A 27944-nucleotide genomic window follows, 5' to 3' on the forward strand; every position below is an offset into this window, starting at 1 on the left:
ACTATGGTACATCAATCTGGACTCTTTGTGATCTTAATCTCTTAAAATGAGGTTAGCATATCTATCTTGTTACTTTCTACATCACCATTGCTATTGTATTTTCTGGTTTAAGGATCTGTTCAGTACACATGTACCATTCCATAGAGGAAAGTCCAAAAGAGCACGTAGGTAAACAGGCCACCCACGAGCCCTCCGGTGAAGAGCAGTCGCCTAGATTTTAAGCACTTGTTCCATCGACGTCCGGCTTTGAGAATTAGGAGTAAAGACAACAAGAAAGAAGCGAGGAAATAAAACACAAAGCCGTATAGTCCCGTTAAACCGAGAATGCCTGCGGTAGCCCCGGACAGAGCAGACACGGACGTGCGGCAGTAATCGAGCACGGCGGCGTTTCCTCTGACAGCCACCTCGCTGATGAACTGCGGTCCCTCGCGTTTAGCTGCTACCGTCGCCATATTTCGATGTTAAAACAGCCTGGAAATCAACACAGCGGATAAATGTGAGACACGGATAGTGGTATCAAGCATGATTAAAGATCCAAGGTTCACGATAAACCCCATTCACTTACCGTTAGAATCAAGATGACAATAAAACACAAAATACGAAGAGTCTGCCTCCGTGATTTAAGAATGCATACTTTGCGAAAAACTCTCAATCATAATACGCTATTTGTCGAATACTATGCTTTTCCAGGGAATGTGTAGTTTAGGAAGAACGACTTATTACAAATGAAACGCAGCGTGTGTCATCCTCGGTCAGCCATTTTCTCGCAAAGCATCTTGGGACTTTTTTTTGGAAAAATAAAAGATTATTATTTCAGCTATACGATAAACTTGTACTTATTTTCAAACAACGCTAAGAATCGTTACTAAATATGTATGACTATAATTCTAAAGAACGGATTGTTTTGAACTATATGCTGATTTTACTAACCTTTCACCCACGGAATCCGCGAAGGGTCAAAAAGTACGCAACGCGGTTATGAAACCGAGCGGACTCTGGACGGGTTAAAACTCAGCAGAGATATTAGCATAGTAAAAAGTAAATATCAATGTGTCATAGACGGCACCATATGTGGTAGAGATTAATATAGATCTAAATGGCGACGTCATTTAGTTGTTCTGCCGGGTTTGTTCTCGGCGTGGATCTGGGCACGACATCAGTTAAAGTCGTGCTGCTGGATGAGCGTAAGACTGTGACAGACTGCACGAGTTTCCCCACAAACTCCGACATCAGCTGCACCACAAACAAACATGTTAGTATCAGCAAATTCAAAGACAAAGCGCAATTTGACTAACATTTTAAAGTATATTTAAGCTCACACGCTTGTTGTTTGTGATTGTTCATAGGCTAGAGAGCAGGACCCTGCACTAATAATCACGGCTCTGAACCGATGCATGGACCATTTACCCAAAGACAAGCTGCCAAAAGTTAAAAGCATTGGAATATGTGGACAAATGCATGGCATTTTGCTGTGGAAATCGAAAACAGGTTAACACTTCTCCCAAATAACAGCGCATTGCCTGGTCAATGGCCATTAATGCCTAAATAACACTTTAACATTTTATTTACATGACTTGCATTCATTTAAGTTACGATTCTGTGATCTTACAAAAAACCCCACCAAAAATAAATGAAACCGTGGTGCCATCAAGAACAATCGTGTCTCTATCAGGTTGCGAGTGGCTGAAGGAAGATGCTGTCACTAGATACATTCCCAAAGATGCGAGTCAGCTGATCACCTGGCAGGATGGCAGATGCAGCACCACTTTCCTCTCCTCTCTACCTAAACCAGACTCTCATCTGAGTGTGGCCACTGGCTTTGGTTGTGCAACCATCTTCTGGTATATGAAACACAGGTAGAATCACTAGTAACATATTTACCTGCAATCACAAAATCATTTATCCAGGCTTCGATACATTCACAGTCTTAAAGTTAAAGGAAAACTGTATCATGCTGATAATCAAGACATTTAAGTTTTCTTGACTCAGGCCAGAGTTCCTGTCAGACTTCACCGTGGCAGGCACCATCCAAGACTATGTGGTGTCCATGCTGTGTAGCCTTGACAACTGTGTCATGACCGGGCAAAATGCTGCCAGCTGGGGCTACTTCAACACAACCACAAACCAATGGAACAAACATATGTAAGTGAAATTTATTTGTTATACTTCTGAAACGGCTCTCCACTCTTTCTCTTTTATAGTACACAATTGCTAGATAATTCCCAACAAGCCTTAGGGATGTAAATTTGCTTCTTGTAAAGGAACCATTGAACTTATTCATAATTTGTCCAAATAATAATATACTATTTTTATTTAGCAATCAATGATTAAAAGTCATATGAAAGTTGATAATGTATTGATCACAAAATGTGGAAATTCTTACATTCAAAGAGCTAAATGTTTAAAACAGTTGCTTGATGTACGCTTCAGCTGTATTGCTTTCTTATGGGCTTCTGCTTACACCTGAGCTGGACTGTGTTGATGTCCTGCAGTCTAAAGGAGGCTGGTTTTCCTGTGCATCTCTTGCCTGTAGTGGTGGAGTCAGGAGCTGTCGCTGGTCACACATCTTTTGAATGGTGTGGCATCCCTGCTCAAACACCTGTAAGTGCAGCGCTGGGAGACTTCCAGTGTAGTGTATACTCCTGCATGGCTGACACTGGAGATGCAGGTACAATGTCTTATCAGATGCTTTCTTTACAAGTTATGCAGATTTTTGCAATTTGTGTTTGTGAAGAAAAGCACAGACATACTATTACTCTGCATATTGCGTGCATACATTTATGCTTGTAATATTTTTTGAGCTGTAAGTATGTTACTCATATATCTGAGCCACAATAGCTCAACTATAAACAGCATTCAAATGGGATATTTCACCCAAAAATAAAAGATTCTGTCATTTAAATCTGTATACATTTATTTGCTCTGATGAACACAGAGAAAGATATTTGGAAGAATGCTTATAACCAAACAGTTCTCGGACTCCATTGACTACCATAGTAGGAAGAATTACTAAATAATGTTCTACTTATCAAAAAAGAAGATATTTTGAAGAATGTAGGACAGAAGACGGTTCAGGGGCACTTTTGACTACCTTTGTAATTTTTCCTACAATGGTAGTCAATGGGGTCCAAGAACTATTTGGTTACAAGCATTCGTCGAAAATATCTTTCTCTGTGTATAACCAAACAAAGACATTTATAATACAGGTTTGGAACAACTAGAAAGGGAGTAATTCATGACAGAATTTTTATTTTTGGATGAACTATCCCTTTAATATATATTAATCTTGAGGACACATTACTGTGTGCATTTACCAGTCTGACCTCCAGATGGAGATGTTATTGCATAGAGCATTTGGAAATGGCAGATTGTGTATTCAGATTTCATTGACCTCTTACAAGGACATGGGAGAACATTTCTGGGTTGTATTTGTACTATTTTTTTTTAATAAAGATCTCACGATTAAGATAAGCATATACTGAAAAAAGCCAGTTCAAAATTTTGCTAAAAGGGGTCATATTGTTTTAGATGCAAGCAATGTGTATGAGGGGTGGGAGAAAAACTCGATGCATCGAGATTTATTATCTAACGATCCAGAATCGATTCTCAAAAATTCAGAATGGATTCTATATTAATTTCAAATTGCCACAGTGCGCGGGCTAAAAATATCCGTTGACAGATGAATGTAAATGTGCTGGCGAAGTCGCTTTTTTTTAGACCAAGATGGACAAACATGCTTCATCAAATTTGAAATCAGCTGGGTGGCAAAACTTTGAATTTTGTGAAGCAAAGAGAAAGGTATCGTTGATAAGAGCTATACTGTGTGCAAAGTCTGTGGGGCCACATTCCAATAGTGCGGCAACACGACTATAACATCAAGAAACAAATTACGTGGTTTCACTCAGAAATCGAATAGCAGCATTCTGTTTTGCACACTTCCCAATTTCAGTCAAAGTCCCCTCGAGCACGTAGCAAAGCGTCCATCAAATTCTGAAAAGGTGAAGAGAATTACCCGATCAGTGGCCAGTTTTATCGTTTTTTGCGGCATTAAAGGTACTCCGTCTTGGATAACCAAGGATTTTGCGTAAGGTCACAGGTTGTGGGCATCGGTATAGTTTGCCATCACAGCATTTTTTAAGTGAGACAGCGATCCCAGTACTGTACAGTACAGTGAGACTAAAACTCATATCTTAGATTAACTAAGCAATACTGTCAGATTGGCAATAACATGCAATGCATGGACATTAATTTCAACAGAATCGTATATCACAAATTACTGTACAATACATTACGGATGAACGGAATATTGCGGCTTCTGTTCTGCAAAAACGTGCTTTGAATGAAAGCTACACAGGACCGAATATTAATGGACTACTGAACAATTTTGCAAACGAATGTAAAATTGTGTACTAAGACTTGGTTTTGGTGAGTGACAAAGCCTCTAACATGGCTGTTGCAGCACAGCTTGGCAAGTTTCCATAGGTGAGATGTTATGCTCACACACGTTTCGTTCTTCATGATTGTTCTTTGAATGAAACATGGAAAGCCATACCACTACAGGGCTTGTATGTCCCAAATGTAATTAACTACTATTTTGAAATAAATCTTCATGTTCATTTTTAAGATGGCAATACTGTCAAACAGAGATTCTAACTACAAACAAAAAGCATAGGAACTCTAATTTTGGTTCAAATGTAAAGTTCATGTATTTGAATAATTAATTGCCAAAAATGCATGTCAAGAATCGTTTTTGAATCGGAATCGGATTGTGAAGTGTCTAATGATTCCCACCCCTAATGTGTATACACGATTTAACGTTCAAAAATGCTTTATTTTCCACATACTGTGCATGTTTGTATCTCCTCTTTACTCCGCCTCTCTGAAACCCCTGGACTTTTTACAAAGCACATCGCTCTGAAAAGCGAGGTGTGCTATGATTGGCCAGTTAACCAGTGTGTAGTGATTGGTCGAATACTGCAAGCGTGTGACGGAAGTGTTACGCCTCTTACCATATTTGGAATATCAGGTTCCCAAGCAATTGTACTGACAGGTATGCCCACCTTACTTCCATATACATTTGGGCGGTCCTAGTCAACTCATACCACAAACTAACCTAGATTTGTGGGGGTGTGGTTACACGAGGTGTTTCAGGCAAGTCTGTGTGAGCATTCGCTTTTAGACAGAATGCATCTTTTATTCCAACACTTTTACGTGCAATTTTACCTACCAATGTTTATCCGAGAGCTTGAAGTGGAGAGGGTGAGCAGCTTTAAATACCTGGGGGTCCACATCAGCGAGGACCTCACCTGGACATTCAACGCCACCCAGCTGGTTAAGTACGCACAACAGCGGCTGTACTTCCTGGGGAGACTGAGGAAGTTTGGCATGTCACCTGAGATCCTCAACAACTTCTACAGTTGTGTATTTGAGAGCGTCTTGACCAGCTGCATCACTGGTTGGTATGGAAGCACTACAGTGAGGGACCGCAAACGGCTGCAGAGAGTGGTGAAGACCGGTGAGAAGATCATCAGGACTACACTGCCCTCTTTGGAGTCCATTTACCATCGTCCACAGAAGTGCTCCATCCATCATTAAAAGCCCCACCCACCCCCAACACAGACTGTTTACACTCCTAGCCTCAGGATGGAGGTACAGGAGTGTAAATTGCAGGAAATCCAGATTACGGAACTCATCCGTCCCCTCAGCTATTAGAGTCTTAAAAAGGTAGCTAGCTAGTGGATTACCCGTCTCAGGGAACAGTCGGTCCAGCTGTTTCATCTCACTGGCACATTTGTAATGTTATTACTACTATTGTATATTTGCTAATATTACTCATGTAGCCCCATCTCACTTGCACATCTGTTACTTTTACTGCTGCTATTGTTATCATGTACTTGCACTCAATTTACACATGATACTGCACTATTGTTTTTTGCACAGAAGTTAATACTTAACATTTGCCTATATAGATATCATATACACAGTGTTTAGTTTTAATATTATGATTCAGCACAGTTTTTATTATTATGTTTCTTGCATTGTACGTATGTATGTTTGTACAGTTTGTGTATGTACAGTATGTTTATAGCTTTGAACTGTCTTGGCATTTATTGTGGACAGATAAAGTAAGAATTTCATTGCTTAGCGAAACTTGTTTGCTTACTGGGCATATGACAATAAACACTTTTGATCCTTGAATTGAATCCTTGAAGACACAGAAAAACACGTATTCGCGCCACATGTGCAGCTTAAATGTTTCCCTTTTTATCAAAACCATAAAGAAACTTAAACTTTTATTTTTGTGTCATATTTATGGGGGCTGCGTAACAGCTAAGCCAGTGTCAGTATTGTGTGTGTATATAGTATGACTTTTACGTAATGTAAATACAGAGGTTGAATAAAAAAACACGGACACTGTGAATGGGTGATTTCTTTATAAATCATGTTTTGACATCCAACAGTTTAAAGCAACAAAAGATGACTGCTGTTTGTTTTTATTACACCGTGGTCTGCACGATGAATAATAACCCTATAACAATAGATACTTGTATTATTTTGTATTATTAAATGAATAATAAATTGTTGTGTTAAATCACTAGTTCTAAACATGAGCACTTCAGCCCAGTTGACGTTTGCCATGCCTGCAGAGTTCTGCCCTCCGAGCTCTCCAGACCCACTCTCCCCTACTGCCTATTTCCCGTACTTCCGCGGCTCTTATCTGGCAGTGGCTGCATCTCTTAATGGAGGCAATGTCATGGCAACCTTTGCCAGAATGCTCGGATCATGGATGAAGGAATTCGGTAAATCAGCACTATTTAAATCGTTTACATGGGGTTAAAGTTTTGATTTTTAAATGAAAGGGATGCTAAAAACGTCTCTTTTTCTGTTTCTAACCGCATGTATTTGTTGTTTAATCTCATAGGATTAGAAGTGAGTGAGTCTGGAATCTACTCCCAATTGATCCAGTCTGGCCTGACACATCCTAACACTGATTTAACAGTGACCCCAACGCTCTTGGGAGAACGGCACGACCCCTCAGCCCTCGCCAGCATCTGCCAGATCTCGCCTTCTAACCTCTCTCTGGGTGACGTGACCCGGGCTGTGTGCAGGGGCATTATTCAGAACATGGCCACTATGATGCCCCCTGAAAACCTACAGGCCGCAGGGGTGAAAAGGATTATTGGTAGTGGCAGTGCTCTGTCATGTAACGCAGTTCTGAAACAGGAAGTGGAGGCAGTATTTCCTTTTCCTGTAGTTTATGGTAAAGATGTGGACTCAGCTTTTGGAGTTGCCATGGTGTTCAGTGATCAAATGTACGAATATACAAAATGACATCTTATGATGTGAAATCAAAATTTGTGGTGGAGAGATGTTTGGCCTTTTCTGGATAAAGAGATGGTTGGAGACATATGTTTTGATTAAACCATGTCATAATAATTTATTGGTGAATAAAATGGGGGGCCATGGCATCAAAAAGGTTGAGGACCCTGATCTAGAAGGCCTTTTCGACAACCTATGAGAGATTTGGTGGTATTTCACTTGGCCGCAGGTAAATTCTTTTTTGTAGAATGTTATAGCATGCATTGCATGTGCCATCAAACCGTAACGCACGTGTGAATGTTATTGCACCTCACTCTGCATACAGGAAACCATGCAAGCTAAGAAAGCACAAGTTGCTCAATAGTACCGCCACAGTCTCACTTTCATGGTGCAGTTAATAGCTGGGTGTGTGAGATGTACCTCTTAACATAACAGAACAAGGGATAAACATGTGTTCCAGGACATCATTTATGTGAAAGTTGTTTAGCAAAGTTAACATCATGGAAATATAATCTGACCGGATGAAAGTGAAATGTATTTCTAAAAGGCGCATTAAGACTTTTGGGGCTTAAATGGGCACTCAGGCTGTTGTCTGGTGTAAATGGGGTAGTTGTTTACTGATTGTAAACGGGTGGAGTCACAGCAAAACATGTAATATCACACTCTAAAAATCAATACAACCCGCCTTTCTCGAGGACCTTGAGTGGTCTAAAAACATCTTGCTTTCTCTTCCTCTCTGAGGGAGAGAGAGAGCGGTATCGCTTAAATCATCTATGTTGTTCAGCCTCTAAAATTGGATACTTCATATAATCAGAAACTACCAAAATCTATCCATAAATTGATTGGTGAGTAGATCTGATCATTTTGATGTGTACTTCTGATAATGTAAGGCTCTAAAATAAAAATTCTGTATTTAAGTTCTTTTACATTTTAGTCCAGTGAGTCATTACAATACTTTAGGATGGCAGACAAAAAGACAGATTTGTTTCTTTACAGTTATTTAGACTTTGAGTTTCAGTCTTTTTTTTTAGTGGACGTGTACTCGATCTGGTAAATATTTTCTCAGATCGTTTTTTAAAATCTGACAACGATGATTTAAAATATGGTGGATCTGTACATCTGTGTGGCGGAGGAGTATAACGGAGTCTGTGTAATGTTGCTTTATGTGTGATGTAATGACACATAAAGCAACACGATATTCATGTCTGTACAATGCCTTAGCAAGCAGCATATTTACAGGCAAAATTGTATGTTAATTGCTGTTCTGTTGAAACTATTGCAAAGCATCCATCGGGTGCGACCATATAGCTTGAAAGTGATATTGATAATTCGGTTGGCAAAGGTTTATAAAATCCTGCAACACCTTGGTTCGTCTTTTATATCACTTGTACACTTTACGTATTTGCTTCTACCATACCTTATCAAATTTGTATCGTATCTCTTAGGTATTGAGATGTTTTTTTATGAGGTTTAATAACTGGTTTATTATGGCTATATAAAGAACCTGAAAATAGATTTGCATATTCTTTGGTACTGTCACTTCCTGTTACTGAGTCACAAGACAAGTGTTATGATTCATTTCAGTAGAGAACCTACTTGCACAAAAAAATGATAAAATAAGTGCATATATGTCAAATGTCAAGTTGGCTTATAAAGTATTTTTTTCCTTCTATGTTCAAACAAATTGTTTCATTGTGAACAAACTGTAAAATAAACCTTTAAAACACAGAACCAGCATTGTAAGAGATGGGTGGTAAACTGTCACAAGATAGATCACATGTGTTTCTATAAAGAGCTTAGCACATATTCCTACAAAACCAAAGAAAATCTAAACTTACAGTATCTCTTGAAACAACAGTCACAAATCTTGTGCGCTTTATGCATTGTGCTGCAATATTGCTGATTTAATTAAATCTGAAATGCAGGATGGGTGTCTGTTTCCACTCGGTGTAATCCTATATGAGCCATTTACAGAGAGTCCAAGTTATAATATTCTAAAACTGAGCATATCCAGTACATCAACCTTGCAAAATGTCAGACAATCACTTCCATGCATGTGGTTTTCAAAGGTTTTCTGTGGCTGGAGTCAAAGAGCTTGAAGAAATATTAATAATTTAGTTAGTAAAGGTATTTTAGAGCTGTAATGTGTGCTGTCTTATGGACTATTTAAGATACTGACTAAACATAAGTCGTTTCTCAATTCTTCATTATGAATGTTCTGTTTTTGAAGACCTCAGTACTTTTTACTTCCAAAAACACGATGGCAAGTTTTTATTCTGAAAAACAATGTTTTCACAGTGTATGTTCAGAATAGATGCAATTATAACCGTTACTGCATATAAATCACACCACTATAATTATTTGTCCCATTTTATAAATAGTTCTCTGATATTAATCTCTAATGTCAGTGCAAAGTTTAAATGTATCAGTTTGACATTAATGTCACACCTTTGAGTCAATTAATGGCTCAAACCTGTTGTTTATCTTTTTTCCGCAGAACACAGAAGAAGATATTTTGAAGAATGTTGTTAATTGGCGCCCATGCAATTCCACTTGTTTTATGTCCAACCCAATAGAAGTGAATGAATGCTATCGCTGTTTGGTTACCAACTTTGAAAAAATATCTTCTTTTGTGTTCTGCGGAATAAAGAAAGGCATACAGGTTTAAAATGACAATAGAGAGAGTAAATGATGACAGAATTAATTTTCATTTTTGGGTGAACTATCCCAGATGAAATTATTTACACCCTTTACACTTTTGGGTCTCATAGATCTTATTTGTATGAAACTAAATCACTTATATTCATTTCATGCAGCATACAGCTTTAACTACAGCTGTGGGACGACAAAGACCTCACTATGAGTAAATCAAGAGACAGCAGTCCCACATCTTTCCACCTGGAGACAGATGACAGGTCAGAAGAGGAGAGGGCGAGGGCGAGGGCGAGGGCCAAACACACGAAAAAAAGTCCTGGTAAGGACAAGATGCCCATGGACTCCAACTACCTGGAAGACGTAGTGGATGCCGCACCCAGAATTAGAATCAATTTGGATTTTGACAAGTGAGTATATCTCTATAGTAGTGTATGTGTACCAAAAAATGTAGATCTTGTCTTTATGCACTGTGAGCAACAAACACAGCAAGAGATGCTTTCTTTGCTTGTCATAATTCATGCATGAACGGGTTAAAACACAACTGGGGTGTTTGGTGAATCTGATTTGTCAGCATGTTCTCAAAAGATCTCATGGAAATAGTTTCTGAACATTAACGGGTTAATTCTGCCCACAGGGGAATCAGAGATGTGAAAGAGGAACCGTCTCACAAGGACAGAGATGCATTTACCATCAAGACACTGTTTGAGGCCGTATCCCGTGGTGACGTGTCTAAACTGCAGGGTTTACATCAGTACCTGCACAAATCCATGAAACATCTCACTGACTCTCAATGTAAAAATATCTCAATTTTATTCAACAAACTATAATATAAGAGACCGATATTTAACCCCTCTGTTTTTTCTGTCTTCTTTAGATAAGACTAATGGAAAGACAGTCTTGCTCAAAGCTCTTTTAAACTTAAAGGACGGTGAAAATGACACCATTGAATATCTGCTTGACATTGCAGAGAAAATGGGAGATTTAAAGAATTTTGTCAATGCTGCATACACAGACAGTTTCTACAAAGGTCAGACACATAGCGTCACTTCACATAATCAGGTTTTATATTAGCTAGATATTTTATAAATCAACAATATCGGATGTAAAATGTTATCAGATCCATTTATCCAATGACTTCTTGCCACAGGTCATACGGCTCTCCATGCTGCCATTGAGAGGAGAAGCGCAAAGTTTGTAGAGATGCTGGTTAAGAAAGGGGCTGATGTCCACGCTAAGGCCTTTGGGAAATTCTTTCAGCCCAATGAAGGGATGTGTTTCTATTTTGGTAGGTCCTGGTTCTTTTTTAAGCATACATTATAAAAGGTAATATCCCGACAGCTTGGGCTCCAGAAAAAATCATTAAAACATGTTTTGAAAAGTAAAATGCTTTTCATGTCATTGTATGTTATTTTACACCCTTGTAAACCTTTTTGCTAATTCTGTCAAAAGAAACAGTAAAATTTTGTAAATAGTATTTTACTGAGTAATCTTAAACGGTTATTGTTCAATTTAATGTCTAAACGTCTTCAATATCCTCTGCAACTTTATTGTTGCACAGGTGAGTTGCCGTTGTCACTGGCAGCTTGTACGAATCAACCAGACATTGTGGATTTCCTGATGGAAAACCCATACAAGTCAGTGGATGTCAGTCAAAGGGATTCTCATGGAAACATGGTGCTTCACGCTTTGGTAGCAATAGCAGACAACAGCCCTGAGAACACAGAGTTTGTCATCGCCATGTATGACCACATCTTAAAGAAATCCGCTCAACTCCATCCAAAACTAAAACTGGAGGAAACTGAGAATAACCAGGGACTCACACCTTTCAAACTTGCTGCCAAAACTGGAAAATTTGGGGTGAGGGACTATTGTTGTTTCATACATGAAAAACCATTTGAAATTTGCCTGAAAAACCTTCTTCCCCATCATTTTGAATGTTCCAAACTGTGTGTTTGGTGAAACACAAAGATATATTTAACACTGTGATTCATTGGTGCTCTTTTAAAATACAACCAGTTCTGTCTTTTGGTTTTGGATGTTCCTGATTTTGGATAGATGACTGTTTCTCACATGATTTCAGATGTTATGTGACATCAAGCGATCATCCAAGACATGGTATCAGACAGCAGTGCCTGAATCACAGTCACACACTCAGTTGTTTATTTTGACAAGGTTTTTTATGTTCTGAAGTACTGTTGGTATTTCACAAATCCACCTCATATAACTGCATAACATTTTTCAAGCATTCTGATCTAAGTTTTCTTTTGTTCACCAGCTGTTTAAGCACATTGTACAGAGGGAGTTCAAAGACTGCAGGCATCTGTCTCGGAAGATCACGGAGTGGGCATTTGGTCCGGTGTGCTCCTCACTGTATGATCTCGGCTCACTCGACAGCTATGAGGAGAACTCTGTGCTGAAGATAATCGTTTATGGCAGCGAGATTCCTGTAAGACGACAAATTACTGTAGCTGAAATTCTTATATTTGAAAGTTAATCGCATAATTCGAATTTATCATTTTATTGACACAAAAGTTGTATATGAAGAGTGTTGAAAACAACTTTTATGGTTTCTTCATCTTATTTCAGAACCGTCTTGAGATGCTTCATATTGAGCCACTTAATAAACTGCTTGAAGAGAAGTGGGATAGATTCGCTCAGCGGATCTTCTTTTTCAACTTTATCTGTTACATTGCCTACCTTTTCATCTTCACAACAGTCGCTTTTTACCGACAAGAAGGACAGGTGCAGTCTATGCACACACCTTTTTTTTATTTTTTTTTAACTTCATTCAGGCTTTTCATTCTGAACCATTCATTATAACTTTAGACAAAACGTTTCCTTATGGTTATTTTTTGGTTCCCTAAAGGTTCTTTATTTTTTTTTTATCCATACGGAAACAAGGCGCTTTATAACATTTATTTAAGTTGTATGTTCGTGTAACTTTAGGGGAACAACCCAGCTTACAATGTTTGGTTAGCAGAATGTTAGGGGTATGTTAGTTTTGGTTCCCCGAACATTCTATATATTTCCGTAATGAAAACTTTCCGGGATAACCAAAAAAACGAAGTAGTTTGTGCCATTAATCATACACTACATAACAAAATGTAATGTATATGTGAATATGTATGCTTCAAATATTTAATGTCGATATATTTGACTTTTTCTTTCTTTCTGAATGAAGCCTCCATTTTTTTATCGCGATGAAAGAGAGCGCAAGCTGATTTTCGCAGGACATATTATAACCTCCATTGGAGCCGTTTACTTCCTTTTCAGAGGGGTATGTTTTCCTCTTAATGCTTTTGGTTTAAGAGTTCACCACTGAGATCATACAATTCACATAAAAAAAATCAAAACTAGACCTCCCCCAGAAACTAATGAATGCTTTTGTCTTTAAGATAGTGGATTTGATTAGGAAGCGTCCAAGATTTCAGTCCCTGGTGATTGATGGATACACTGATCACCTTTTGTGAGTTTCTTGTCACTCTTCTGCGTAAACAACTTTAGAGCTTTTATGTCTCAGTCATTTGAACTAAACATGCTTTGTGTGGGCTTAGTTTACTGCAGGCCGTGCTCTTCCTGGTATGTGCTGCACTGTACTTTTGTGGTCAAGATGAATACCTGGCATTTCTAGTTTTGAGTCTTGCTTTGAGCTGGATGAATCTGCTCTACTACTCCAGAGGATCCAAATTTATGGGAATCTACAATGTCATGATACAAAGGGTAATTTTATCTCTGTTTGTCCAATCCTCTCTCATTCTCTGCATTTGAAGGAGATTCAAGTATGTTCAGTGTACCCAAAGCATCGCTTAAAATGTTTAATAAAGTAACATTTTGATCATTGCCAGATGATTCTTGGAGAAATTCGGAGATTCCTTGTCGTGTACATGGTCTTTCTCATTGGATTCTCGGCAGGTATTGCCCTCGCTTGCACCGCCTTATAATGTACACCGTATATAGAACGAAAAATGGTTCTTGGCCTGTAATCATAGGGGAACCACTTTAAGTGCTGTATAGAACCATATCTTGGTGCTTCAGTGGTTCTTTGGGATGACTGAAGAGCCATACAGCACGCTGTTACTGAACCTGCTAAGCCCCTGTATGGTTCTTCAGCGGTTCTATATGGCACTTGAGTAATCTCAAAGAACCACTGAAGTAAAAAGATATGGTTCTATAACATGAGATATAGGTTCCCCTATGATTTCGAGCCAAGAATTCCTTTTAGTGCTATATAACTATTGTTTTTAGTGTACTTCCTAATTTTTTCTCTTCATTCGGTGCAATACTTGTCCAATTATGCTAATGACTGTTTATGTTACTCAACAGCTATGGTGACTCTTCTTGATGGTAAACCTAGAACGGGGGGCCGTTCTTTCTTCAAACCTGTTTCAAATACAACTGGAGACTGCGTGAAACCAGAATATGAAAATATCTACCGCACCACTCTGGAGTTGTTTAAGTTTGCCATTGGCATAGGAGAACTGGAGTTCACAGACCAATATAAATATCAGACAGTGTTTTATGTGCTGATGATCTTGTATATAGTGTTGACATACATTCTGCTGTTAAACATGCTTATCGCTCTGATGAATAAAACCATGGAGGATACACACAAAGAGAGCACCAGTATCTGGAAATTACAGGTAAAAAACGATTCATGATAACTTTGACAGCACAGTCGTTGTTCATTTCTGCATTTGCTGATAATTTCAGATTTGCGGTTATAAATGAACACGAGTTATTATGAGCTCAAATTATGAACAATTGGGGTCAACGAGACGAGATTTGGCATGATTTGTAATTTCAGTTGTTTAATACGGCATTTACTAAGATTGTTGTTCTTGTGCCGTTCTGTTGTGTCATAGCGTGCAATGACCATCTTGGACATGGAATGGTTTCTTCCTCGCTGTCTGAAAAAGAGGCTGCGCTGTGGGGAAGAGAAAGATCTGGGTGAAGGACAAGAACCGATCAACGCTGGTGTTTCAGGTGACAGCTATTATAGATAGTGAACAAGAATCTGAATAAACACGAAATCTTGTATACTTTCATGTAAGTTTCAACTTGCCTTTATTTTAGATGAATGCCCTCTTAGCCTGTGATATGTGTTACTGTCAGGCAGATACCATTAGCAATATTTGGTTCATGTCTCATCTCTGTATCTTTCAGTGTGGAGGAAGTGAACTGGAACCAATGGAACAGAAACCTGGGTATAGTCAATGAGGATCCTGGGAATTTGTCCATGTGTGTACTGTCACCACAGTCACCATCTAAACCCCAAAGAGGTAGCCAGCAATGAACAAATATTTAAGTTATTTAATGATTCAGGAGGAAAAAAAGAGCCTTTTTACCATCTGTCTAACATCGCACTGTTTGCTTATTTAAATTTGTTATGAATGAATGAATGAGGCATTTCTATAGCGCTTTATTGTGTATAGCTGTACTCCCAAAGTGCATTACAATCATATGATGTACAGCTGTACAATCATACAACCCAATTCAGAGGGTGGGGAATATTAAAAGGCCATGATTGACATGGGCCATTGCAGAGAATCTGGCTAGGACACCGGGGTCACACCCCTACTCTCTTTACGAGAAGTGCCATGGGATTTTTAATCACCACAGGGAGTCAGGACCTCAGTTTAACGTCTCATCCGTAGGACGGCACTTTTTTCGGTATAGTGTCCAAAGCACTATACAGGGGCATTAGGACCAACACAGACCACAGGGTGAGCGCCCCCTGCTGGCCACACTAACACCTCATATATTTATAATTGTATAATGTTTTCACAGAGTTCAGCCGGCTTGGACTCCTCCCAACTTTCAGTAAGCGGTGGACACAAAAACAATCTCAACGCAGTGACGCACACGAGCTCAGTCCTCTAGCTGAAGTCTCTAGCGCCTCCTGATGGACTCATCATGAACAACACCACCACTATGTTGAATCACCTGTGATGTGTAAAACACATGGTACGCTATGTTTGAATGGATTCAACCTAAGGAATGTATGTGTGATCAGTTTAGATGACTTATAGGAGATAAAAACAGGGCCCCCAATCAAATGACTTATTGGTTTAAACTTTTCTTTAAAGTGGCTTCACTTTTGTATATTGCATAAATGTTTGCAACGGGACTTTTTACATGAACACGAAATTCACCATAGTAACTATAAACATAGTTTATAGGTATGTGTAGTAAATCTATGGTGATAATCAATCTGCCAGCATTGGCCTACTTCATTTTTTCCAATATGGTTAATTTCACTAAATACGTTGTGAAGATCAATAACTCTACGCAATAACATCCAAATTAAATATTACAAATCATGTAAAACAATCAATAATACGACACATCAGTATATCATTAGGAGGATGATTGTTTTTTAATATGTCGACCTCTTGTGGTGTGTCTCACGACTAATGATGCACCCAGAACTGACAAAGGTCAAAGGATGTCACAATGTATCTATCTGACATCCACAATAACAGCATTTCGTCTCTCTTACACTAATACAGTGATTGTTTGCTTTCTGTCCTGTTGCACTCTCACAGCCGTTTCATTTGAGTGTGTCCTCGCCAGGCCTTTACTTAATTTACGGGCCATTAAAGTTCAATGCTCATTATTTCATCAATAGGTCACGTCCCCTGTCGCCATTATTTTAATGCCATTATTTTTGAGGCCACCTTTATTTCTTTAAGTATGAAAAGTACTGAGTCTACACTTTCAAGTGTTATTCAAGTTATTGTCATTCTGTTGTGTGGGTAATACAAAGGAAATAAATGTCTCGCATGACCACAATGTTGCAAATGTATCATATAACTTATACCAAGATTTCAGTTCCGACCCCAATCAAACACACCTGAACCATCTTATTACGGTGCTCAGGGTTGTTTGATAAGCAGGTGTGCTGAAGCGGGTTGGAGCTGAAGTCTGCAGGACCATAGCTCTCAGGGTTGGAGTTCCCATTAATTTGACATTTAGTAAATAAGATTACACATATATATTATACAAATACTTTTAAACTAGGAGAATAAATGGGCCTCACCAATGAGCTAAGAATTCAAGTACATGTTTACCTGCAAAACATTCTATTTATTTATATAGCGATTTTCAAAATTGTCCTTGCTGCAAAGCAGCTTTACATACATCATAATACAAAACTTGAAAATGAAAATACTAGGGGGGAAATGAAAGGGAGTATATGCTATTAAGATGCATGGTATTATTGCAAGTTTTTTTCTATGCGATGTACACTGATGAAACTTCACTGAAATAAATGCTTTGATTGTCATGAAGTAGTATTTAATCTAGATATATAATTACTTTAAATATTGTTATTAGGACTGAGTACCTAAAATTACAACATTCCAGAACAATTTGCAACAATACCAACACGTGTAGAAATAATACATTTGTTGAAATATGTGGAATTGCATCTATGTTGTTAAACTCAAGTTATTTACAGTTATGAATTAAACAAAATCAACTCCTGTCTCCTAGTGAGTAAGCAACTAGTGGGGATAGAAAAAAGATAATAAAAAGATAGAAAAGATATTTAAGTCTGTCCAATATTATTCTGGTTGTGGCTGTAGTTGTCATCAGGTAGATTGACTATCATCATGAGCGTCTGGCTGGACTGGGAAGGCGCATCAGGCCAGAACCAAAGCATGGACTGACGACCTCTGTTGTCTTTGGGAACCTGAGGATGGGAGTAAAAACAAAACAAACTGATATTAGCGTAAGCGTGGAGGCCGCTCATTGAAAGTGAAAGAAAGTTAACCATTATGATGGGTGTGTTCGGTTCTGACAAGCAAATTTGATTGCGGCATAAACTGCTTAAGGTGAGTTAACAGTGTTATCGGTGAGTTAGGTAAAAGATGTATAAAGGAGTTTTAAACTGACTGTGTGTGTCAAAAACAATGGCAGAGGTACACACATGACTGAATCATTAGTTATTCTTACCTTACTTCTTGCCTGACTTTCAAATGAATCGTACCGCGATTCATCCGTCTAATCCCCTCCTATCCACTAGCCTAGTGTCATGTAAATGGTCAGATGGTGTAGCTGTCAAGCTTGTGAATCAACACAGGGAGAATAATCTTTTAAGGGCAAACATGCAAAGAAAATTGTCAACAAGTATGGCATATATTAGAAATATCTGAATTAAGACAGTTATTTTCCCTTTTCATTTATTTTGTATCGATGGCTTTTCAAATACAAAATCATAGAATGAACTTCCTAGATCGACAAGGAAATAATATACAGTCAAAAAATTGTAAACGGAATATAATATTATTTAATGTTTCACAATTTTGGAGCAATGCCCCTTTACCCCTTTTACCTCAAAAACAGCTCATTCCTGTTAACATCACTCATCTAGATGGCCTCTCAATCTCTGTAAGCCTGACTGTCTGTTGCCAAAACACATATTCATATTTAAACAAACAAAAACACGGAAGTAAAATGCCGGCAGCCACCTCATGATCGACTGCCGGCCACAATAACATAAATACAAACGTAAACCATGTCCGGGCCCGGTCCTCTCTCGTCAGCAGTCCCGTCACTTGTCCTCTTATGCTCCCGATTTCCTCCGTGAGATATGATGGACTGGTGTGCGCACAGCTGATTCAAACTATCAAACATGCCACTGGCCCCCCTCACGGCTCTCGTCTCACCTTCCGCACCACACCTATGGTAAGAACTGTTAAAAGATGGACCAACGAAACAGTCCGGGCCTTACAAGCCTGTATCGAGTGCACTGATTGGAGTGTTACTGAAGCTGCTACCGCCGATCTGGACGAGTTCACAGAGACTGTAACATCACACATCAGTTTCTGAGAGGATTTGTGTATTACTACTAGGACTTTCTTAAAATACAACAGTGATAAACCATGGTTCTCAGCAAAACTCTAGGACTAACCGGCAGGTAGGCTAGGAACACATTGACAAAGGAGATCAACGTGGTCAAGAGAAACCACTCTAAAAGTTGGAAAAAACGGTTTCAGTCAACGACCCTGCATCTGTGTGGAAAGGTCTTAAATACATCACCAACTACAAGCAACCATCCCACAATTTTGCAGGCAATCAACCTGGTCAATGATCTTAATGACTTTTACCGCAGATTTGAAAATGCTAACTTGACACCTCACTCCAACTCTGACATTCTCTCTACACAACACCTCTCACCTTCAGTCACCCCACCTCCTGCAATTCAGATCAGTGAAAAGGATGTGTGCCAAGTCTCTAACAAAGGACAAGAAAAGCACCAGGCCTAGATGGTATCTCCCAAGCCTGTCTTAAAAGCTGTGCTATTCAACTGGGCTTTATCTTCTCACAGATCTTCATTGGATCAGTGCGGCTGTGCCCAATTCCTTCCTGTTTCAAGCGCTCCATCATAATCCCCATCCAAAAGAAACCCAAAATCACAGGACTGAATGACTAGAGACCTGTCGCTCTCACATCTGTGGTCATGAAGTCATTCGAGAGAACGGTATTGGCTTATCTGATGGACATCACAGAACCCTTACTGTGGACCCCTGCAGTTTGCCTACAGAGCAAACAGGTCTGTTGAGGATGCAGTTAAAATTGGACTGCTTTTCGTCTTGAAACATCAGGATAGACCAGGGACCTATGTGAGGATCCTGTTTGTGGACTTCAGCTCCGCTTTCAACAACATCGTCCCATCACTGCTCCAGACAAAGTTAACCCAGCTCTCTGTTCCCGGCTCTACCTGTCAGTGGATCACCAGCTTTCTGACAGACAAGCAACAGTTAGTGAGAAATTCACATCCAGCATCCGCACCATCAGCACTGGCGCCCCCCAGGGTTGTGTTCTCTCCCCACTGCTCTTCTCCCTGAACACACATGACTGCATGAAGTTAGCAGACGACACCACACTCATTGGCCTCTTCCAGGATGGTAATGAGTCTGCGTACAGACAGGAGGTTGAGCAGCTGGCTGGTTGCAGTCATAACAACTTGGAGCTGATTCAGGTTCCTGGGTACCACCATCTCTCAGGACCTGAAGTGGGACAATCACATTGGCTCCATTGCTAAAACACAAAACTGCTAAAACTCAGCCATAAAGTCAGACATCAGAAGACTACAGAGGACGGTTCGGACTGCTGAGAAGATCATAGGTGCTCTCCTGCCCACCCTCCAAGAACTGTATACATCCAGAGTGAGGAAAAGGGCTCAGAAAATCACACTGGACCTCTCACATCTAAGCCATCATCTCTTGACAATTTCTTAAGTTTGTATACCCATAGGCCCATATTTAAATCATATGTGTACTGTATTCTATTGTGTTATGGTCTCTGTGTACTGTTGTTGCTGTTTCTGTGTACTGGATGCTCCTGTCACCAAAACAAATTCCTTGTATGTGCAATCATACTTGGCAATAAAGCTCTTTCTGATTCGGACCTAGCGGTTACGACAGCCCAGCTCACCAACTTCACAACTTCCTTTAGAGGAGGAGCCCTAAACAACTGTGGTGAGGAAGAACGTCAATATTTATACACTTTTGCCATCTTGTGGTTATTTATGGTAACGATTATAAATGTAATACACATATGAAACATTCACATTAGAAACATTTATGGAAAAGGAAATTTTAAAAAGAGCTTTTACAATCAGCAATATCAGACAACACTGGAAACACAAAAAAGTGTGAATGAACATTTTATTGCTAAGTTTCTTACATGCACGCAAGCACAAGCAATTTTGGTTACAACTTCTAGAGTATCCTGCATATACATTAAAACAGATCCAATGAATTAAAACAAACTCCCAATACTAAAAAGAACAATGTATAAATTGCAGTGAATTATATGTCTTAACCGGATTAACGTTAATAAAGACGAATCGGTATTCATCCAGAGATAGAAATATACACACAGCTAAATACGATAATGTTCTAATGCACTTTCACTCCTTTTTTTTGTTAAAATCAGTTAGGTAAAGTTGTTAGTAAATTGAATAGTTTTCTTTGTTTTGTTTCAGCTTTCTGTAGGTAGGAGGTTACTGGTAGAAGTTTAGCGTGTAAAGTATGGTGTGTTTGTTCACTAAGTGCTTCAGTTTTTTTGTTAGTTTGATGAATTCTCAGTTTACAATTATATTCTTCTTTTGGTGTTTGTTGTGATGTTACTATAACTTTAGATTGAGTCCTATAAAAGACAAATATACACTTATTTGTATAAATTTTCAGTTCTTATGTCGGATGTTTATTACCGTTGTCTCTATTGTCGTCTTGTTTGTCATTTATGATTTCTGAACCCTTAGTGAGTGAAAAGAGCTTTTACGTGTGTAACTGGCGCAAGCCACGTAAAGGTTCAGAAACCACAATAAAACTGCAGCATATACAATAGTATGATGTACATAGAATATATACATACGTATGTATGTGTTTGTAAATGTACTTTTGATCTCTTCAGGCGAATTCCCCACAAAGATACTAGTAGTTAACAGACCAAACTGGATAAAGAGAAAAACAGAATTTGTATGACAGAGAACTGTGAATAGTATTCCAACCTGAAAACATTACAATGTGATGGTAAAAATAGTAATTCTGTGTGCTATTGTTTGTCTACCTAAAAGCATAGATATTCACAACAATAGCATTGGTGCGCACAAAAAAGAGCAATACTATGAAGCTTAAAAGAAAACCAAGTGAGTGTCCAGTCGTTCTCTCTCTGCAAACACAATTTATTACCTTGCCACTCAGTCAGAAGCTTTAGTGATGCCCTCTGCTCCGGGTGTACATGTGTACACTGCTCTCTGGATGGGTTAAACGCAGAGGTCACATTTCGGGTATGGGTCACCATACCTGACAAAATGTCACTTTTACTTCACTTAACCCAGAGGCCCTACCTCCAGTTTAGGGCATTGTAATTTAGAATAGTGATAAAGCTTTCAGAAATGTATGACTCCATGCATTAATTCAGTTTTTCAAACATGGAAATGTGTATAATTATGTGATAATGAATGAGGCTTTTTTTTAAGTCTGAAAATCCTTAAAAGTTGTGATGTCTGTTACAAAGGCCGGTGTTGAATTTTATAAAAAGTTTATGTGAATACCAAAAATTAAATTCATTTAGATTTATTACTAATGCACTTTTTATAATTTAGCATTATTGCAAAGCAGCTATACACTGAATACATATTAGAACAGACAGTAAAGACAAAAGAAAAGGTATAGAAATATAGGAAAAACATGACCATTACCTATAGCCAAGACTATTGTTATGTCTAGCTGTAGCCTGTTTACTGTATGCTAATATTTTGCATGTGTATGGCTGAAATCATTCATTTTCTAGTACGTAATAGGATCACATCCCAGCACCTGAAATAGTCTGTAATAATACACAGTTATGTACTGTGATTAAATTTGAAAAAAATGTGTAATGTGTCTTTAGTGCATCTGATGATAAAGCACAATACTGAACCCACTGATCCTTGAAAAACATTGAAGAACAATTCACAAAGATATCTCAGTCAACCAGCTTCGAATAGCAATAACTTAAGAAATGGGAGATCTTCTGTACACGGACCCTGGTTGGAGCATAGTCTGGGATGGAATGCCTTTATTTGTGGAGTTTGCCTAAGTGTAGATTAGTGTAGATTCTTTACACCTAGCAAATCAACCATACAAAACTGTTGCATTCTTTATTGTTTATTTAACTAGCAAACAAGTCATAAGTAAGTTTGTTAAACTCAGTCAACGAACTTATCTATAGAAATGTGCTACGGTTTAAGTATTTGTGAAAATGTTATTTGGTGAAAATATGCAATTAAACTTACACAATTTATATGGCCATGCAGCGTTTAAAAGGTCCATTTAAACAATATTTGACTTTGTATTATTATGTAATTTTTCTATATGTTTGGAGACTACTTATGCTCGCAAAATACATTGTTCAGAATATATTTTAGATGAAAGGTTACAATTACAACCTATTCTGTTGGTTCTGTTTGTTTGAGCAATACCGCCACGCCAGTAGTGGGGTGGTAATACTCTGTGGTCCAATGTGCATGCACAAAACAACGTGTTAACATGTAATTTACGGGTTAACATGTCGTTTTAAACAACGGATTAATACGCAATTACGTATTTGCATGTTAACGCATAACACGTGTTAACACCTCGTTTTGTCCCTTCTGGCCTTCCATAATACAGAGACAGCAACTGGGCTCACACTGAGAAGAAATAGCTGTAGCTCAGAATGTATAGATTTTTTAGATTATAATAAAAATTTGTCGCACTTATGCATTTAGATGATTTAATAAACGTTTTATTCTTTATTATAAATGAATTTTATTCTCTCAGGGATAATAACAGCATTATGACACAAATATTTAGACTCTGACACACAGGCTGCAGATATTTGTCATAAACAAATAGCTGGATGTGCATTTCATGTTAATGCTTTTAAACAATTTGTATTGTGAAAAGTGATGAATAAATAAAAATGAAATACAATTTAATACTCAAAATGGAAGCATCATTATTTTTAATTTTATTTTATAGGCTATGTAGGCTACTGATATACAGCCGCAGAAAGTATATTTCCTATTTATAGGTACTGTATGTGTTGAGGTAAAATTATCATTTTGTTTAATTCTGTAAACACTAACAATACTTGTATCAATTTCAACAAAAAATATGGAGAAAACTGGAGAAACAGGTAAAAATAACAGATAAATGCTCTGTATTTTATCAGACCTCAAATACTGCAAAGAAAACAAGTTTAAAATCACTGGTAAGCAATACAACAGTAATATTTGTGCATGTATTTAAAAAAAAATGCGATAACCTGGATTTTTATCACAGTTTTTGTGTGTCTTGTCACGCTGTCAGTCTTTCACATTGCTGTTGGATGACTTTGTCACTCCTGAGGTTTGATTTTGTTGAAATTTAACAGACACTGGACTGGAGTGACCACAATACACCTAGAAATGCTGATTAAATGAAAATTTGGAATGGTCTCTTATTTTTTCTTTGGCTGTATATACTTATCATCATGATATTCCACTTGACTGCAAGGTGCTTTAGACAACATCAGCAAATTCATTTCCAATTATTGTTTTTCTAAATGTCTGCCTTTTCCTCAGCTAGGTACCAATAAGATGTTCATATATGATGAGTAGAGTAAGCACGGATCTGTTTATTACAACAGATCACTGACAAAAATGTCCATTCACAAATGTTGTCTAAAGGTACTAAAATGCTGAACGAAGGTATTTAAAACACAGAGGAATGTTTATGACCGGTCAATGAGTAAAAATTCCAGCTGTTCACAGCAATCAGTATACAACAGAGTCCCATTTGAAAGCATAAATTAGAACTTTATTTTATTACAATATTACAAAAAATGAGTAGCACAACTCTCACACTCATCATATTCTTGCCACACATTCAATCGACAGCCACAGAGTGACAGATATGAGAAAGACTTCTAAAAGCTTCCTCCATTTCACAGAAATTGCCAAAAAAAGATTTAAATAATGAGAAAAAATCTAATTCAGAATTATAAATAGCACAAATTGCAAAACTGAAGCTTTGAAACTTGGAATAAAAAGATTTTGTTACAGCCCAGTACTACACACAGCTATAAAACATAACAATAAAATATTCTTTATTTCTTTGTTTACATTTATAAAGTAATTCTAAAGAATTGCTTTTCTATTCAACAAAAGCTTGAGTTAATAAAAATAAACAAGGAAAAATGCTGTTCCTTTATAGTCTATTCTTCAAAATCAGAATCATTATACCTTTATTAGAATCATGCTTGTTTTCAAATGAAAGTCCAAGGACCGAATACTTAAGGCTTCATGAGAGCTGTTCAGGAGAGGCAAACAGACACCGTGAGTCACCGGCACACACACCTCATCCACCTTAACACACGCACCTGCCCTCACATGCACACGCAGCCGCATTCATACACAAATATTACACTTCTTTAAAGTTACAGCAGTACAGTAGATTAGCCAGTGTACAATAAAATATGCAATTCATCTGCTGTTTCACCTTTTTAACTTTTCCTTAAAGAAGTCCTCAATATAATCACAAATGATCTTGCAAGTGATCAATTTGGTCAATTCAAGCACACTTCACAAAAGAATCAGTAGCAACTTCTACTTTGTTATTCTAAAGGATGAATTTAACAGGATCATACATCCTCGATTTGGTTCATAGTTAGTTTCTACATAATATTAGTAACAAGCCTACAGACACTTTCTTCAGTAGTATGTTTAGTCCTGCAAACCCACGTACAACTATACCACATGTGGCCCACCTGAAACGATGTCATTCACCTATGAAATTCAAGTAATAGTTTCTCATGTGTTGAGAAGAGTATAATGATAAGGTTAAAAATGGCACAGCTTAAACATTAGTAGCTTTTCTCCTCTGTCCAACAGAGAAAATAATCTTTCACAATCATTAAACAAAACTTCACACGCATTGGTTACTGAGAATGACCATTGCGTAAGAAGGATGTATATATTACTGTTACTCTCGTGTCTTGAAAGTTTCAATGTTTTTGTCTGAAAAACCAAGCTGTTTGAACCCTTTACAAGCCAACAACCGGTCACATGTAGAGACCAAATATATATGAGACACTAATATATACATTTCCAATGCATACAGTGTGACAAATAGGTTCCTTATGTACAGGAACACATGCTAGGAGCTTTAAGCTACAGTCCCAAAATATTAAAGGTTATAATGAAGACATAATATGTGCTTATTTGCCATCTGGACGTTATAGGTCAGGACTTAAACAAAGAGCGTATTAGGTTGAATGAAACAGAAATATGTTCATAAATAACACCTCAGATCCAGGTTCTAGGATTTGCTGAGACAGAAGTAGAAAATGATAATAAATGATAAAACAATTCCCTTCAGTAAAAGCACTCTTAAAATAAACAAAACAAAAATTGATCACTTGCAAGATTAATAACACAGAAAACCTCAGAAACACTGCTCTTTTGTATTCGTAGGTTTGTATTGGTTTCGTTTGTTGAATTAAAGATCATCCTTGAGTTTTCATTTCATCGATAAGAGCTCATTTCATTTGTTCAGTTCTATTGTTAAGACTAGCAGAAGATGACACGAGTGTGTGTTGGCTGACTTCACTGAGGAGAGAAACTGTGTCTGAGGCTTGTGGGCTGAAGCTTATCTGTACCCTGGGTGCTGGCCTTGCAACTCGGAGGGGGGGACCACTACCCGACCCATAGGGGGTGGCCTGTGCATCTTCCCCATCAGGATGAGATTCTGATCTCGGAAGCAGGGCGTCTGGAAATCCCCTCCCATGCAATCTGCTGGTTGCATCAGATTCGTCTGCCCTATTAAGGCACCCCCTACTAATCGGTAATGGGCCGCTCCTCCTGTGGGGGCGCAGTCCATCCCTGGGGTGGGGTTGGTATTGCCCGTGCCAGTGCCTGCATGACCATGGAAGGGCACGGGGAGGTCCTGTGAGTTGGAACTGTCGCTGTTGGGCGTGGGAAGAATGCTACCCCACACCGACGGCTGGTGGTAGTAATGGCCGTTGGTGTAGTGGGTCACCGCGCCTGGGGGCATTGCATTGTTATTGTTGGCAAGTGGGGGGGAAGGAGAGGAGGGCTTCATGGCATAAGGCTGCCCCATGCTCATCTCTGGGGGATAGTTAATGCCCTTACAGGGGAGGCCAGTGTCATGAGGTGGGTGTTTGCAGGGGTGTCCGCCCCCCTCAGGGATGTGCTGGAGGTGAGCTAGCTGATGCTGATTCCATGACCTCATCTGTGGATTACACTGTGGCTGATGTTGGTGATACTGTAGATGTTGTTGATGCTGTTGTTTCATTTCGTTGTGATACATGCGGTTCATTGCTCCCATGTTATGTGGTGGCATCGCACTCACTGGTGCAGACGCAGTCGCTTTATCAGGAGGTCCGAGAGCACAGGATGGATGCATGAGACCGGTATGAGGTGCACTAGGGTTACCCCCATGCACCGAGACTCGCGTCCTGGCGTTGAGGAGTAGATTTCGACTAATTGGACTGGGGTTCGCGATCTGCCCTTCACACATTGACGTACCACCAGGGCCCTGAGCTCTAGCCTGGCAGAACTGGTTTATCTGGTGCACTATGCTGTTCAAATCAGCCTGGCAACCATGGTGGATGCCTCCGGCCATGGACAACGGAATGGTTGAGGTAGAAACAGTCACATTAGGAGGGGCATCTGCAACTGGCAGCTTCCTAGCACCTACCTGCAGGCTTGGAGGTGGGTTTTGGTGGTGCTGCTGAGGAAGGAGAATGGCTGAAGGAGGGTGGGGGCCTGAATGGCCTAAAGAAGCGGCGTAGGAAAGAGTCTGGGGCCTCGGAAGACCCTGGGGTTGCTGCGGCATGGAGGCGGCAGGTGGGTGTCTGAGTCCATGGTGTGGATGTCCAGATTGCTGCTGCTGCTGCAAAGTCTGGAGATTCTGAGGGTGTGGAGGAAGCCCCTGGGGATTCTGGGATGCTCTGGGAGGACCCTGCGACGGGTGGTGCAAATTTAAAGTGCTGGCCGAGGTCGCTGCATATGAGGCGCCTGTGGCATTCATAATCACCTCCGGGTGTAGACGTGCCCGCCTGCCGTCAAAGTCCTTGATGATACCCTTGACCAGGGGCACTTTGACAATGGCAAGGAGGCCGCTCTTTGCAGTGGCCTGAGGGGAGGGGTAGGGGCTATATCGGGGACCAGCGGTGTCCAGGCCGTTGACAGTACGGCGAACGTGGTTCCTTTGAGGGACCTTGACGCTGTTGGGGAAGATCTTGATGGTGAGTGGATTGTTGGCAACTTTTTTAGCATAAGCATCCAATTCCGCAGGGGTTGGATACTGAGCAGATCTCATCCTTTGTGTAGTGTCCCCTATATGGAAAAAGGGACAAAAATAACAATACATTATGTTTTGAAAAAAGGACTATGACGTATAACCTGCCTATTCAGTATAGAGAGCAAA

The 27944-nt window shown here is 39.1% G+C and overlaps 3 protein-coding genes across 5 annotated transcripts in view; 2 read left to right on the forward strand and 1 right to left on the reverse strand.

Moving 5' to 3' along the window:
• The first annotated feature begins 1078 nt into the window (after window positions 1-1078).
• shpk (sedoheptulokinase) lies at window positions 1079-9044 on the forward strand. Of its 2 annotated transcripts, none has more exons than XM_056745326.1 (7): window positions 1079-1252; window positions 1347-1488; window positions 1673-1856; window positions 1990-2142; window positions 2493-2668; window positions 6600-6800; window positions 6923-9044. In XM_056745326.1, exons 1-7 carry the CDS (start codon window positions 1097-1099, stop codon window positions 7330-7332), a joined length of 1422 nt encoding a protein of 473 aa, XP_056601304.1. In that variant the 5' UTR covers window positions 1079-1096; the 3' UTR covers window positions 7333-9044. The 2 variants fall into 2 exon arrangements, with proteins under 2 accessions (XP_056601304.1, XP_056601305.1); XM_056745327.1 differs by having other exon boundaries at window positions 6648-6800.
• Window positions 8026-16767, forward strand: trpv1 (transient receptor potential cation channel, subfamily V, member 1). The gene is given in 17 exon segments (XM_056745325.1): window positions 8026-8165; window positions 10137-10382; window positions 10610-10767; window positions 10850-11002; window positions 11123-11260; window positions 11534-11832; window positions 12251-12421; window positions 12562-12717; window positions 13157-13252; window positions 13371-13441; window positions 13530-13695; window positions 13821-13887; window positions 14299-14615; window positions 14838-14936; window positions 14939-14958; window positions 15139-15254; window positions 15763-16767. Coding segments are annotated over 16 exon segments (2346 nt in total). The 5' UTR covers window positions 8026-8165; window positions 10137-10179; the 3' UTR covers window positions 15879-16767.
• Window positions 16768-23816: 7049 nt separating this feature from the next.
• Window positions 23817-27944, reverse strand: part of fam222ba (family with sequence similarity 222 member Ba) — a 44984-nt gene continuing 40856 nt past the window's right edge. For both annotated transcript variants that reach the window (XM_056745898.1, XM_056745897.1), the window contains exon 3: window positions 23817-27853. In XM_056745898.1, coding sequence (XP_056601876.1) covers window positions 26142-27853 — 1712 coding nt within the window. In that variant the 3' untranslated portion in view covers window positions 23817-26141. The remainder of the gene's footprint in view (window positions 27854-27944) is intronic.

The sequence above is a fragment of the Triplophysa dalaica genome, chromosome 4, assembly GCF_015846415.1.
Source record: "Triplophysa dalaica isolate WHDGS20190420 chromosome 4, ASM1584641v1, whole genome shotgun sequence".
In the NCBI taxonomy this organism is placed as follows: Eukaryota; Metazoa; Chordata; class Actinopteri; order Cypriniformes; family Nemacheilidae; genus Triplophysa; species Triplophysa dalaica.